The following is a 16,188-nucleotide window of genomic DNA, read 5'->3' as shown; positions in this document are numbered from 1 at the left end:
AGGGGAACGCCCAGAGTTTGGCCTGGAGGACTTTTTCTTTGGGACGACCTTCAAAGGGCCCACTTGCTCTGGGGTTCAGGTGATACTTCTCTCCCCCACTGCTGTCATGGTCCCAGTCAGCATCCCTGTCCCTTTCCCTCCAGCAGAGGCTCCTGTTTAGGATGACAATTAAGATGAGCTTCAGCGAGGCCCATGATGGCATACCCAGGTGCGCACAGACTCCTTAACCTTTGTGTCCAAGCCTTTTTTCTGTGGCGCACCAGTTCAAGTTTTATGTGACCTGCGCTCCCGGTGCCATATCGGGGTTTCAAATGTGCTCTCGGCGCAAGACTGGCTCTTGGTGGGAACTGCCAGGTGGGTTTGAATATAGCCCATGTTGGTAGCTGAGCCGAAGTCCCGCCACCCTCAAGTTCTATTCTTAGTCAAGGGATCCGTTTTCAGCACCGGGCGAGAAGAGCCCCCGGGCCTTGACAGAGCTGTGAGATATCCGAACACACCATGGAGGGCTGATTGCCGGGCTAGAAAGTGAAAATGCCCTTCAGATGTGTTGAAAAGGGTGACTCTGCCTGGGTTTCTAACACGGAGTGGGCGCCATGCATGCGCGGGGGGTGTCGTGCGCTGCGCTGTGCTGTGACTTGTAAAGGATATGCCCCTGCTGCTCTGTCTTCGCTTGTTTCCTGTCTCACTGTTTGGTGTCGGTTTTCCTGACTTAGTTTTCCTGTTGTTCATTCCACAGTCCAAATAAGAGGCTCTCGAGCAAGAAGGTTGCAAGGTACGCCGATGCTTCTTTTACTTCCCTTCTCTCGCTTTTAAGCACTCTCCTTTGCTTGCACAGCTGTTCTCCCAGGGTGGTGGTGATTAGGTATTTGTTCCAGACCAGAAGTGCGGTGCCTGGTCAGTGACTGCATGGGGCTGTGTTTTTTTTAAAAAACCTCTGAAGCAAAGCAGTTCGACTCCTGGGTGTTGCAGGTTAAAAGTTTATGCATGGGGGCAGGATTCCCTCGGTGTGGTTCTCTTCTCCTTGTTGTCCCAGAGGCAATGGGACAGAGACTCCAAAAGAGAATGTATCAGCATTCCCCAGCCTGGTGCCCCCCATATGTGTTGGACTACTGGCTGGGAATGATGGAAGTTGTAGTCCAACACATCTGAGGGCCGCTTTGTCTCAGTGGCAAAAGCGTAAGAGTTCAGCCCAACATATCTTGGAGACTCCTTCCGCCTTCATGTTCCGATCTCAGAGATCCATCAGGGTGCCCTCTATTCTTAATGATGCCATCTATATGTTGGTTGCAATCAGTAAATGTATTATGAAAGGCATTCTTGGTGCCTCTCCGCCCCCACCCTGGCTTGCCAAAAACCACACCTAAGTGTTGTGAGACCTAACTGTGAGGCTGGCCTTCAGGGCTCCCGATTATGCCAGAAAAAGGCACTACTTCACTCAATTGGACAAAATCTGATTCCATTTTGCTTTTGCTACCTGCTGGGAACCTGCAGGTTGGAGCTGGCAGGGGAAGACGATACATCTGAACTTGTAAAGCATTCCTGTTCCAGCAAATCAGGCACTTCTTAAAAGGCAATCAGTATATCTTAACTCCAGCCAACGCAGGGAGCCCAAATAGTCATACTCGAGCATAGACATTTCTCCAGGGAAAGAGAATAACCTGCGGTTTGGTGGCTGCAAGGAACTCCTTCCCCACTTGCCTTTCCAGGCAAAATGCCCCCCTTCTCTCAGGTGGAGAGGCTGTGGGCTGTTAGTGCTGTGCTAGCCCCACAATATTCCCCCCTTGCTTTGAAGCAGCCTATAGATATATAAAATGCCTAAAATTATTCCAGGTAGGGCGAGCCTTCTAGCAGGGGCTAGCCTTGCTGCAGAGGGGAGCTAAGAGCATTCAGGAAGCTTCTGCAGAAGTGTTGGATGATGTGAGCTTTTATTTATTTGCAACATTTATATACCGTTCCACATCTAAACAGATTCTGGAGCAGTGAACGATAAAAAATAAAAAGAATAAAAGCACCATATTAAAACATATAAAAATAAAACAACATATTAAACATTTTAAAAAACAAAATACCAATAAAAACCGTGGCTGGTCAATCGAGGAAGGCTTGTTGAAATAAAGATGTCTTCAGCAGGTGTTGAAAATGACACAATGTGTGTACCTGCCTGAACTCCAAAGGCAGGGAGTTCCACAGAGAGGGAGCCACCACATTGAAGGCTCTTCTCTGCATGGACTACAATCAGGCCATAGATCTGTATAGAACCACCAGGAGCATCCCATCTAATGACTTCAGTGACTGGGCAGGTTGGTAAGGGAGAAAGCACTCTCTCAAACATCCTGGCCCCAATTTGTTTAGGGCTTTATGGGGCTTAAATGTGGCCTGCTAGTGAATAGGCAGCCAGTGCAGTTCCCTCAGCAAAGGAGTTCCATGCTGGACAGGGGCATGTGTGAGGGGGGTTTGTGATGCCTCTTCTGCTGATGTTGCGGGTGCCATCCAATAGGTGCCCACAAGACGAGAGCAGCTGCTTTCCTCACACTGGTGGGCACACAGCAGGTTTGTTCATTGGGAGCACAAGGTGGGCTCACAAACCCTCACATGCTAACAGGATTGGCTGGTGCCCCAGGGCTCTTGCCCTTACAACTGGGGCTCTTGCTGGGGCAATATCACTTCTCCGGGCACAGCTGTGCCCTCCTTTCAAGACAGCCACTGCATCAAGCAGAGCCCTCGTTTGATGTGCTCATGGTCTGAAAGGGGCCGGGGGGACCAGCGGGCGGGGAGGAGCTTGTGCCGCACCATGCAGTGTTGAGCCTTTGATGGTAAGGGAAGAGACTGATGGACGTATTCATTTATAAAATGTACAAACCCACTGTATATCTAAAAAGTATCCTCCGTGTGGTTATCAGTAAAGAAGAAAAGACTCAAAATACAAAAGACTAAAAGTACTTAAAATCAAATTATATGATAAAATGGTGGTGGATCATTCAGGAGAAGTATGTTTAAATAAAAGTGGGTTGCTAGCTGCTTGCACGTTTGCCCTTCTCTTGGTGGTCAGCAATGTAACGGTTTTAACCACTAACCCCACTTGCCTTGGCCCTAGGACTTTTCAGATGCCTAGGACTACAACTTCCACCATCCCCAGCCAGCATGCCATGCTGACTGGGAGTTGATGGGAGTTGTAGTCCAACACATCTGGAGGGTCCCAGGTTGGAGAAGACTAACCTAACCAGTTCTGTCTTTCATGTGCTGCAATGCATTCACGGTCTAACATCGAAATTCTTGCATGTGAATGAGAGTTGGTAGGGTGGGGTGGGGGACAGGCACCTGAAACCTCTCCTTTTCCTGTGGGTGGAATATTAAACACCATTTCTGTGATAAAAGCATTATTGGTTAACAGCTGGTGAACGTCTGGTCTGAAAGGCGTGTCATTACAATGGTGGCCTTTGGACCACAACAGCAGCGTACGGGGAGAAAGGTTGACATGGCAAGTGACTTCCTGGGGCACAGCAGAAGGCCGCTCTCACCAGCTCGAGATCTCTCCCTCCCAGCTTGTCTTTTCTTCTTCATCGTCATCGTCTTTCCATTTATTGCTCTAGAACTCATGTTTAGTCTCGCTGCCATGAAGATCAAAAGGAAAGTAAGGGGCAGAATGTCAGATCTTTATCGTTCCATGTTCCAAAGAGCAAAGGAAATGGCTGATAGGTTTGAACGCCTGTTGATACACGCGCTGCCACTCCACCATTGTGCCAGGTTGCTTGCCCAACTCCGCAGGCTATCAAAAGACGCTGGTGGGCTGAGGAGAGACTCAAGCCGTGAAACTGAAGTGTGAGGTGTTCGTTTGTTTTAAAAAGAACGTCCTGCTCTTGGGTCAGAACGGGCTTCTGCACTGAGCACTTCTAGAGGGTGTTACTGTGGAATCCCCTGCAGGACAGGCGAGGAGCCATGTAGGAACGTTAATCCAAGCCTGGCAGGGAGCTCTTCTCCTCTAGAATGTACTCTCTAATGGTGGTCTTGCTTTGGCTTGGCCTGGTCTGTGTTGGTTACAGACACCTGCACCAGACAGGAAGCCTCAGTGTGGATGCAATGGAGCAGCCTTTCCAGAACAATTCTGAGTGCCCGGAGGAGGACATCGCTGAGAAGGTATGTGCCTTTGTAAGGGAGGGCGAGCACCTGAGGGCCAAATTAGTTTTGTTTAAACAAGTGCATTGAACCTGGCTGCACGCACACACACACACACACATGTATGTATGTATATGCAAAATTATTTTGCGGGGGCGGGGCAGCCATCCCCCTATCCCCCATCCTAGAATGTATTCTGGATCAGTGGCCCATGGCAGCTTTCTACTGAAAATCATAAAGCTCCAATTCAGATCAGGGCCCTCAAAGCAGCATGTTCTCTCCATCCCCCTGCCCCCCCAAAAGCATCCAGGCTAATCATGCTTGTTTCAGCACATGACTAAGATCATGTGTAGTCTGGCCCTAAGTAACTGATAGCTGAACTATGCTTCATCCCCACCCTGAATTTAAAAGTGGAGGCAACTTCTTCACAGCTGGAAAAGATCACATTTTGGAGTGTGTGAGAGCAAGAATGTGCTGCACTCTGATTCTGATCCGGGCGTGATCCCCTGGTCAGGAAGTGACCAGTGCAGAGCAGCAGATCGCACAGGGGGGCAGTGGACAGCGCCTTGTGGAGGAGCATAGTTCTGCAGCCTTTCTGTAGCGGGAGTGATCAGAGCAGTTGCACCTGGTGCAGAGACTAAACAAAGTTAACTGGCTTCCAAGCAGAGAGAAGCCCAGTGCAGCCACTCATACAGAGCTGCAACAGGCAGCTTTCTCAGATGAAGGTGGGTAACTATACTGCATCAGTTTTGATTGAATGATTCAAATGCAGCTAATGCAGAGAGATGCTTGTCTTTCCACCTCAGGCAGAGCCATGAATCATACTGTGATGTTCAATTTCTTGTAGCAAATGAGTAGCACTCTTGCAGAACAAGGTTTTGGGGTTTGTGGTTCTGAGTCTTTCTTGCAGAGCCTTTGCTTAGTGTTGTTACACTTTCATCCCACCCTTTCTCCAAGGAACTGAGGGCAGTTTTCATAGTTCTCCCTCCCACCCATTTTATTCTCACAACAACCCTGTGAGGGAGGAGAGTGAGTGTGTGTGTGTGTGTGAGAGAGAGAGAGAGAGAGAGAGAGAGAGGAGGGAGGACTTGGCCCAGGGTCAACCAGTGAGCATCACACTGAGTGGGGATTTGAACTCGGGTCTCCCTGACCCTAGAATCACCGTGCCATACTGGCTCTCCAGGCTTTTGATCAGTTACAAGACTAAGGCCTCTTGGCATTGGGCTGTGCTGTTCCAGGGTCCTTAGGATCCCTCACCTTTGAATTAGTTGCTTCCAGAGGAGTCTTGTATTGTGCAATAGCCTTTTCTCATTCATGGAATTTTATGGGGGATGTCCAAATGGCACTGTCTTCCATTTGTAGCCATCCTGTGTTTTCCCACTGCTGCTTCTGTTTTTTTCTTAGTAGAAAAAGAAGTAAAGATGGAATAGCTTGACAGTGTCTTTGGATTGTTAATGCTAGGAGTCCTCCATCTGGAAGCATCCTTTGAAAGTAAAAGGGCTGTTGTTGTCTCACTCTATTAAAGAATTCTTATGTGATGGGTCATCTGCATTTTAGCCTATGAACTGAGTCTGTTTTTTTGAGTCTCGCCTTCTCTGATCGTTGCAGCAAGCATTCAAGAGCATACACCTTAACAAACCAAAGCTTTCTAGGCAAGGAAGGGCACCGCAAACATTTTCTTTGTCATTCCTTGTTCTTCACATGCCAGAACCAAAATAGCCTCCAAATAAAGAACTAAAGCTTTAGCGGGCTACTCTACCAATTAAAGTCCTGGCCTTTAATGTCCCCGTCTCCATTCACAACAACCTGCAACGTGTTGGAATCCTTGAAAGAGGACACCATGGAAGTCCCAGGTCTAAGTCACTTTTTGTTGTTGTTGCAAGTCTTAAAACTTGGCCTCCTCCCCCTGCCTCCGATTTCCCCTCTGCTCCTGTCCTGTTTAGAATAGAACTATTCATTGCAAAGAACACAAGGCTGCTGCTGAAAATGGCAGCCCCCACGTCAAGTATTCCTCTCTGCCCACCCATAACACCTACCTCAACTTGGGTTGTGTATGGATGCGTCGTTATAACCTGCACTTTCCTGCCCTACATCACTGGCCGCTGCTAATGCGGGTGGGGAAACAGCAAGTTGTAATGATGTCAGGACACAGAGTAAATTTAAACCAGATAATCCTTTCCTGACCTTTGGCACCCAGATGATGATGAAGCCCAACTCCCACCATCCCCAGCCAGCATGGCTTCTAGTTGGGGATGATGGGGGTTGTAGTACAACATCATTTGGGGGCTGAAGTAGATGTTGCGAAGGAGCAGGGTGAATCAACCTGGGGGTTGTCATTTTCTTTCAAGCATTCCCACCTCCAATCTTAGGCAAACAGTATGTACCTTTACATTGCTCGGGCCATGGCTAGCCTAATTTCCTCTTCTTTTGCATGTTTCTCAACTGTAGAATGCCCACGCATTGAAGTCATACTTAACAAGGTTGGTTACTTGATCACTTGAGCAGTCATTTTAATTTTTTTTTTCACTCAATACATGCTTTTATGAGCTGAACTGCTTGCCAGACCAGTCACACGCTTTGCAATAGGCAAAATCTTGAACAACCACTCACAAAATAGTTCTTCTTTCTTCTACTTCTCATTCTACTTTTGCGTATATTTAGCTTTTTGTTTTGTTTCTTGCCTCTCTTGGAAGTGTACTACTCTCACCACTGCCCTTCGCACCCTCCATCACAGAACAAAAGAACACTGGGTATAGGAGAGCCAGAGAGGGTTCGACCGGTGAGCCAGACAGTAACTTGGGACTGTCATTCTCAGGAGCACCCCATGTTCTTTGCAGCCAGCCCAGGCTGGGAGTTGTAGGACTTCCATCTGTCTAAATATGCATAGGATTGTGCCCTTAGTTGCTTAAAGGGGCTCTCTCTTTTCATGCATATACATAAGCACGTTGAACGCTTGCAGCTGAGAGAGGGTGAGATTTTTAAAAGGGAGGCAGCCGCCTTCCATACTGATGCTGTGGAGTGCTCAAAGGCTTAAGATCTGTAAGTGTCTGAAGAGTTTTTTTTTTTAAAGAAGAACAGCACCAGCCCTGAGCATTGATTTTAATAGAAGGAGCAACCTATTTTTAAATTTCTTACCAAGACTGGGGCCTTGGGCATTAACAGAGCAGGGAACAAACAACAATATATAATGTTAAGCAAAAGGCCATGACGTTAGGAAGAAACATGGCATGTGGCTGAGTGGAGTCAGAAAGAGTGGAAGCCATACTGAATTCTGGCAGCAGACAGACTATATGCCTTACAGGTAAAGCAGGCGGGATGGAGCTCTTGATGCTTGAATCTTGCCTCTTCTTCTGCAGGTGATCTTCCTTGAGAAAAGGGTGACAGAGCTGGAAAAGGACACAGCTGCAAATGGGGAGCAGCACAGCCGATTAAAGCAGGAAAACCTTCAGCTGGTGCACAGGTAAAGGGCAGGACTTATGTGACAGTCATAAGCTTTTAAGAGCCCGTCTCTGTGTTCAAAAGTAGCATGCATCCCAGTTGTACTCTGCTGCTGGGAGGCTTGCAGGTTTGGAATGCTGCCTGATGGTAGAAAGCTTGTACATCAAGGAGAAGTCCAGGTTAAAAAACATTGCCTTGAAAATCTAGCTTTCCACGGGCAGGGATTTTTTCCTTGGCACAGCTTCCATTTCGCTACAGGGCATCCTGGTGGATTAGAGAATCATAGAATCATAGGACTGGAAGGGGCCTACAAGACCATCGAGTCCAGCTCCCTGCTCAATGCAGGAAGCCTGATTCCCAGGCAGTCTCCTATCCAAGTACTACTAGGGCTGACCCTGCTTGTCCCATGTTAATTGTGTATGCATCATGTGGATTTAATGCCTTGAGCACTAAAATGTCTTGGGGTCTGCCCTTAAAAAGTAGTTAAAGTTGCGGGGGTGGGGGGATCAAGAGTACAGCATATTCTATAATTGGGGCTGCATTCCCCAAGTCATCTTAATATTATTAGGCAATGACCAACTCTAGTCCTTTCCAGTGTGCTTTGGGGCACCATAGAGAGAGGGCAAGAATGCAGAGCAGAGAATTCTAGAGTGTCTCTGTGATGTCATTGAATATGGAGGAGTGAATATTCATATATTCATCAATATATGAATATATTGAATTCATATGCAATATATCCATATATTGAATATGAATATATTCTCCTTAGGAGGAGAATATATTTTGGTGCAGAAAGTGCTCCTATGTAGAAGAAGTGAGGCCAGTGCTCAAATCACCATGCAGGAGCTGATTTGGCTAAAACTGGGGGGAGCCAGGGCATGACTTGTGGATTTCATTAAGGGCCCCATATCTTCCCCTGGTAACTTGAACACTGAGTGGGGCATGCTATCCTGAATAAAACCCTCCCTAAGACTGTAGGCCCCTTCCGACCCTACTATTGTGTCCTTTTTGTCCATGCACAAAAAGCTTTGTACATTTGCCCCCCAAACAGCTGGACTCTGGGGAAACGTCTTGTGTGATGTCATCCAGAATTAATTCCTCCCCGCGCCCCCCTGGCCACCATCTTTCCTTCTCTCCACAGAGCCAATGCCCTGGAGGAGCAGCTGAAAGAGCAAGAGCTGAAATCGGACGAGGTCCTCATGGAAGAAATCCGAAGACAGAGGGAGCTGCTCAGCAAGGTGGAGCGGGAGAAGAGCATTGAGATTGAAAACCTACAAGCCCGGTAAGGTTGTCAGGATCACAGAGGCGGTGCTGAGTGAAATGATTACTGTGGCTAGGAATCGGAAGAAGATTCAGGGCAGATGAAAGAAGTACTTCTTCACACTACGCGCATTTAACCTGTGGGACTCTCTGCCACAAGATGTGGCGATGGCCATCAACTCAGATGGCTTTGAAAGGGAATTCGACAAATTCATGGAGGATAGGTCTGCTAAGTGGAGCCTCTGGGGCTCCCCCTAGATGAAGGATACCTCCCGAATATCAATTGCTGGGGAGTGGGAGAGGCTCGTTGCTTTCATATCCTGCTTATGGGCTCCCCGGAGTATCTAGGTCAGATCTTTTTGGACCTGTGGGCACATTTGAGAATTTGAGAAACTGCTGTGGACACCACCACAGAATGCCTAATCAGTGGATCGCCACTTTGGCATCTATCTGACACACCTGAGAATCTTAGGCTGCACCTTATTCAGCAAAAACGCTTGTTTTGTGTCTGTTGGACACTGCAACGTCTCTTTAATAAGGGACCACCTAATTTGTCTAATTGCTGGTGGTCCAATACAGCTAATGCTTCGCTTAAACAAATTTATTTTGCCAGTGTCCAGTAGTTGCTTCTTTTGACGGGGAGGTTATTACACAGCTAAATTTTGTACTGGAACAGTCTTTAACATTCACTGATGTACATGTTCTTTTAAATCATTTACCCGCTTCATGGAAATTAAAGAATGGTCAGTGTAAATGGATTCTCCATGCCCTTTTGACAGCTAAAAGACTGCTATTACAACATTGGAAGGATAAACAGTCACATCCTATAATGCAGTGGACTGAGGACCTTAACAACGCTTTCAATATTTGAACTGGTGGCATATAGTCACCACCTTCAAATGTATACTTATTTGGATATATGGCCCACTTTTTTTGAAGCCTATGTATACTTGCTAGAAGGTTGTATGTATTTCATACAAATCCATGTACATATATTAAGAAAATGGGGGGGGATAATAAAAATTGGGGGTGCCTGTGGGCGCCACACTGGGAACCCCTGATCTAATTGGCCAGTGTGGGAAATGGTGTGCCGGACAAGATGGACCATTGGCCTGATGTAGCAGGGCTTTTCTTATGGTATGTTCTCATGATGTTGCATTGTTACACCATCAGCATAGATGGTGGTTTGCAGTGTCACATAAGCAAAGAAGATCCCTGGTCTAATGAGCTTACGATCTAAATTTCAATGGGGAAACAGAGGGTCAGCTCACACAGTGTGTGTTAAGTCTACATCTAAAGTTTTTCATTGTCATAGTAACTGTACACAGAAGTGTAGTGTGAATGAGACAAGCACGTACAAACATCGTGCAGGCACGCTCAACAGAAAGCCAGGGTTCGATGCAGCTCCCTACCGAACAGCAAGCCCAGGTTTGCAGCCAGGTCGCTGAATAGAAAACACAGGCTTGCAGCCATGTAGTGTGTATGGGATGGCCTAACAGGGAGGGAGGAATGGGCAAAGCAAGAAGGACTGGTCCGGCCATGCACCGTGGTGAGGGAACTTGCTCCAGGCAGCACCGTGGGGTTGGGGATGGGGGGTGTCTGAATGGCGCAGCACGGCTTTTTGAAGGGTTGGCCATGGCAGGGGAGGAGTGCTGTCTGGGCTTCATTTCGGGCAGCAAAATGTCTTAGGCCAGCATGGTAACAAGGGTTGTGTGTAAACAAATGCAGTTAAGGGCTTGGTTCGGTTGTGGGAGAGGATTACGGTTTTAGCCAAAGCTTCATGGAGATCCACTGTTAGGACCTGCCACTGTTCGCAACACAGAATGTGACTGCTCACATTGTGCAAGACTTCAGGCATTTCTGCAGCAAGGGCATTGTCTTCAGCCTTTGCCTGCCATTTTGTTTCTGTCTTAAGATGGTAATGGGGTGGGTGGGGGAACAGTCTGGATTAGCACTCTGCCTTGTTCAGTGTTGCAGAAAGGCAAGTTGGGACAGAAAAGCAGTGGGCGATCTTTCCCCTTTTTGCAAATATCACCCGAGAAATGGAACTTCCATTTTCTGAGGAAGTATACCTGAATGCCAGATGCTGGGGACACACAGCCATCTGGCTGCGACTGTCCTGCTCTGCTTGAGGGTTTCCTGGGCCAATCTGGCTGACTGATATCAGAGACAGGATGCTAGACTGAAGGGAACATTTGTTCTCCTGATCCCCAAGGCAGCTCTTGCACTTTTATTATACGGCACGGCCACTGTCTGCCCAGTGCACATGCTTCCCTTCCGCGGCTGTCACAGCGATTGGTATTTAAACCAGAAGGTAGCACCGTAGCTTTTAGCATGGTGTGTTCTCTGTCTTGTACTTTGTCGGATGTTTTATGTATGCTTTTGGTTTAAATCCAGGCTGGAAAAGCATTTCAGATTGCCAGGTCACAGGTGTTTGCTTTGTAAGAGCCAGCTTCAAACACACTCCTGTGCACTGGACGGAAATATATTTTGGAGTTCAGAGCTTCTCCCGCATTGCAGCTCTTAGGCATTTGGTTGGCCTTTGTTTCTGGGATTCCTCCAGCCTCGTTCTTGTATTACGACTGTCTGTCCTGAGCTTTTGGGATGGTGCCAGCAAGAAACTTGAATGTATAAATGAGACCTGTGATTCCCATGTGATGGATTAGGACAAGGGTGGGCGATTTCCAAGGGCTGGAGGGCTGCATTGCTGCCCCAGACCCCACAGGAGGACGCACCCCTGCTGCTGTGCTGCCAAATGTGCTGCCTTGTATTCAACGGAAAGACGCTCCCCGGACACATCTGGAAATGTGATTTTTGCTTGAAAACAAAAATAAAATCGACCATTTTGGGCTGCTGTCGCCAAACTTCAGCAACAAACCACCAGTTTTTTGGCTGCCACTGCGGCAAATTCAGCAGCGGCAGTGGGAGACACAAGAAAAGGTTGGGGGCTGCATGCAGCCTGCATGTTGCCCACCACTGATTTAGGATCCGCCAGTGGTCTTGGGCACTTTTGTGAGTGGATGGCTGCTCTCCTGCAACTTTTGTATGTGCGTACACGTTTGCCTACGCACGCACGCACGCACGCACACAAATCTCATGTTAGCCACAGAATGTCCTATGTTGGTGCCGCTTTGGTGAGATGGCACCCATCCTAAGGCATAAGGAAAAACAGAAATGCCTGTCCTTGGAAGTCACAGGAAATCACTGGAAGGGGTAGCCATGGGTACTGTTCACGAACTACTGGGGAATTAGGTGCCGTATATATTTCAAGCTGGTGACTTTTCTCAGGGTGACAACAAAACCATCTGGAAGAAGCTTTCCCATGCTGTAGCCAACAAAGCCCCTGGTAGCCTGTTGATATTGTCTTCACCTTAGAGTGAAGTACCACCTTTGTGAGAAGGCAGTGTTGAGAGTGGAAAAGGAAAGACCTATAGAATGGCTATGAAAGGTTTCCTCTGTTTGTTACGATATTTTGGAGGAAAGCTTCTTCCAGATCTTATTGTGTCCTGATGACTGACTATAGTCCAGAGTCTGCATGGTCCTGCCAGTTCCTCCTGTTGGGAGGCTATGTCGATACAGTTCTCTTAAGTGTGCATCTGTGTTTGTGTGAACTGCAGGTTACAACAGCTGGACGATGAGAATGGCGAGCTCCGGTCCTGCGTCCCTTGCCTGAAAGCCAATATTGAGAGGCTGGAGGAGGTGAGGCGCCTCTTCCTCTTCTTCAAGGGAGAGAGATTTCTCAGTTAAGCTCAACCGTGGGTCTAAAAATAGAAGCAAAGATTTGTATTCCCTCTGTGCCAAAACTACTCAGTGCTGAAGGTGGTTGCATGTTCCACAGTGACACAGTGTTAATTATCCCACAATGACTTGGCATCATCGCCTTCTGTTCTTCTGGAGTGCCCTTTAGAGCATGCTGTGCTTGATTTGCTCTTGCCAGAGGTCCTTCCCACCTGCTTTAGGTTAACACGTAGGCATAAGTCGCTGCCTAGGGTGATTTTCTTCCCCTGAGGCCAAAAGCCAGACTTTCTCTGAATACCAGCCTGTCACTTTTGTGGTGCAGTCCTAGGCACACTTCCTAGGAGTAAGCCCCATTGAATACAGTGGAACTGGCTTCAGAGTAAATGTGCACAGTGTTGTGCTGTGCATTTTCTGTGGTTTTGTCTTGCCTTATCTCTTACCTAACGTGATAACTCATCAACTTTCCTTTGATCGCTGACTCATTTACGTGATGAAGGGGAAGACTAGGGATGAAAGTGTGGAATCAATGGTGGTGATCAGGAGATTTTGACTTGGGCAGCAGTGGTGTGTGTGGCAGCATTATAAACCGAGACGCAAAACACAGTGCAAGCGAGAGAGACCTCTTACTTTCAGCTCATAGAGGATCCTTCCTTGGGCTGAATGCATAAGAAAAAAGGGAAGGGTGGGATTGATGATTCACATTGGTGCTTTCCGTAGGACCTTGGAGCACTTCACATGTCTCTGAGAATATAACTAGGAAAATACGTTCTGTAGGTCCTGTGGTTTTAGACAAAATAGGCATTTTATTATACACAAAGAAACTTTACACATTAACACGTGGATGGAATCCCTCTGGTATCAATACCTGCAATAAAGGCATTTTGTTCAAATGGTAAGTAATAATAACTTCAGTTTATGTAATTTTAATAACTTGGGATGTTTTGGTTTTTTTACAAAAAGTAAGGTATCCTCTTTAAAAGTTATGCTACGTTGAGAGATTTGGAAGACAGACACAGTTTTATCACGGGGCTCGGGATAGAGATTTGGGTTTCCATGTTCCCAATAAGCCCGTAGCTGCTATATCATTCCTGCTACTTCTGATGTTTAGGTGTGAATGCCAATCTTTATGTAGCCAAAACAGCAGCACCCATGCACAAGGGGGAAGTATCAGCAGGTTTGGGGGAGCCCCAAGATGATGATGATGATATATAACAATCCTGTCAGATAGTCCAGTGTTACCGTCATGTTACAGATTGGTGGAGCGGGGAGGCTGAGGGAATGGTGTGCCTAAGGGAGAGGTGGGCAGAAGTTAGGTCTAGGTTCTAGTGGTGGGTCTCTGGGTGATTTGCACTAGATCCACAAGAGTTTTTGACTTCCAGTTGTTTCACAATAGCAGCAAAAAATTACTCCCCCACCTCTAAATTATACTGCTGAATTGAAGAAAGCTTGGGGTAACCACGAGCGTTTTATGTGTGTGGAAAGACTGCAGGCTCCATTCGGTTCTGGCGCTCAAAACTAATTTTGAGTGCCAGAAATTCTTTTAATTCTAAGTGTATTCTAAGGCTCAGAATTCTTTTAATTCCAAATGTGTATCTTTTACACCAGACTGGTTAGTGGATCCCAAGGTTCTAGTAAAAAAAACCCAGTGTAGATGCAGCAAGACTGAAATCTGTCCACTCCTGGTCTAATGCCACTCATGAGTTCATGGCTGATCTGAGATTCCTCCCAGAGGCCTCTCAGAGTGTGCCCTTAACCCCCATAGATGACCAGCTCACACCACAAAGGGTGGATTTAAAGCAGCATCTTCATAGCACAGCTAATAAAAACCGGTCTCACATTTTATCTTTGGCCCTCCTCTTCCCTGTCTGAATCCTGTGTGTGTTTCTCGCCCTTTTAAATTATATAGGTGGTCTTGTTTCCCATTGGTTTGTTTAAAACAGGTGCGTTACGTTCCTCACTTGTGGTGGCTATGTGGTCATTCTACCCTCTAGTGGCAGGCTCCGAATTATTGAACTGCCAATGCCAGCTCACGGTGGCTGCCACATCTGCTTTCAGCACTCTGCGCTGTCTGTGCACAGCATGTAAACTCAAGTGGTCAGCTTGAACCTGGGACCTTTTGCGTGCAGTGCTTGTGCTCTGCCGCTACGCTGCCTTTGGTCCTTCCCCCGAAGGTGCTTAGAAGGGGTGAGGCTGCCAGCAGGGCCCCTGTTCCATCACACCCTCACTTTCTTTCAGGAGAAGCGGAAGCTGTTGGATGAAATAGAAGATCTCACGGTGCAGCTCAACGAGGAGCAGGAGAACAAGAGGAAGCTGGGGGACAAGCTGAACCATGAGAGGCACCAGTTCCAGAAGGAGAAGGAATCCACGCAGGAGGTGAGGAGAGTCCACTGGCTTCCGGAGTCCGCCCATGAAACTGTCCCACTGTTCTTCTGACAGGAGCGTGGGCACGATCCAGAGAAGTGTGAGCATGTTTAACTCCATTCAGACCAAGAGAATTAAAGTCCATAGTTAACTGCTTAGAGACTTTATTATCTTAAGCAGTATATAAACAATAATTAATAATAATAAAAAATCCTGAAGAACACTGATTCCTCTCTCCCACACCTTTATTACAGTTAACAAAATACATTGCTTAAACCAGAAATGAACTACACAGTAAACAGTAAAAGGAGTTTCAAGCAATTCTACAAAAAACATCATAGTAGATCAGATTAAGTTGAGAAAACATGCTCATTTGATTTAACTAAGGGTGAGTGTTAAGTTGCTAATTATCAGACTCCACACTTCCAGAATTTTATTATATTTAGGCACCGATTCTATGTCATGACTCGCCTCTATTTAAAAAATACCCAAAGCGGTGAACAACAGTTTAAAAGCAAATGAAACAACAGGGAATTGGTAATGACATAAAACAGAAATAGCAGTTGACAATTGAAAAACACATACATAATGATCCAGGTTTCCCACATTAACAAGCATGTGAAAACTGAAACAAATACAAATGTTTACCTGATGCCTAAAACTCTGTGGAGGTGTTTCCTGTCACTGGGCCTCCTTGGAGAGAAGTTTCCATAAGCACAGCAGCAGCATTGAACAGGCCTAACCCTGAGCAGCTGCAGAGGATGCCTGGAGCAATGTCTCCCTAGGTGATAGCAGGGCACAAATTCATATGGGAGATCACTCCCCTTTAGGCAGCAGTGGGGAACCTATTTGGGTCCGGGGGCCAGATTGCCTCCTGACCTCCCCCATGGGCCAAATCACATTAGTGGGTGGAGCCTCGGCCCTGACGTCATCAGGTCCCTGGCTGAAGTGGCAGCTGGAGCTTCTGCTGACACTGCCGACAAGGAGTGAGCTGTGCTCTGCCTGGGCTTTCTCTGTGGAGATGCCGCGTTTGCTCCTCTGCCACCTTCCCTGCATGGATAAGCTGCTGCAAGGCGAGCTCCTGGACTGACTGGGCTGGGCTGGTGAGCCAAATTTGCCCAGGCTGGAGGGTCCTCATTACTGCCTTAAGGCTTTATAGGTAGTCATTGGAATCTTTAACTGGGCTCAGAAACTAATGGGCAGCCAGTAGAAATGGGCATCATATGCACTCTGGCTCCAGAGATGGGCAGCAGAAAGGATGAAAACTAACTGGGTTCT

At 47.2% G+C, this 16,188-nt stretch overlaps 1 protein-coding gene across 1 annotated transcript in view; it reads left to right on the top strand.

The window, feature by feature from the left end:
• The window catches only part of RAB11FIP3 (RAB11 family interacting protein 3), a 138,121-nt gene that overhangs the window by 115,637 nt on the left and 6,296 nt on the right, over positions 1-16,188 (top strand). The window contains exons 6-11 of the mRNA XM_084818787.1: positions 737-772; positions 4,041-4,134; positions 7,470-7,573; positions 8,693-8,833; positions 12,429-12,510; positions 14,785-14,922. Of these exons, the coding sequence (XP_084674913.1) occupies positions 737-772; positions 4,041-4,134; positions 7,470-7,573; positions 8,693-8,833; positions 12,429-12,510; positions 14,785-14,922 (595 nt within the window). The remainder of the gene's footprint in view (positions 1-736; positions 773-4,040; positions 4,135-7,469; positions 7,574-8,692; positions 8,834-12,428; positions 12,511-14,784; positions 14,923-16,188) is intronic.

Source organism: Heloderma suspectum, chromosome 12 (genome assembly GCF_057233095.1).
Source record: "Heloderma suspectum isolate Gila_16-S chromosome 12, 16-S_ref, whole genome shotgun sequence".
In the NCBI taxonomy this organism is placed as follows: domain Eukaryota; kingdom Metazoa; phylum Chordata; class Lepidosauria; order Squamata; family Helodermatidae; genus Heloderma; species Heloderma suspectum.
Note: the sequence above shows the minus strand (reverse complement) of the source record. Positions and strands in the feature narration are given on the sequence as shown.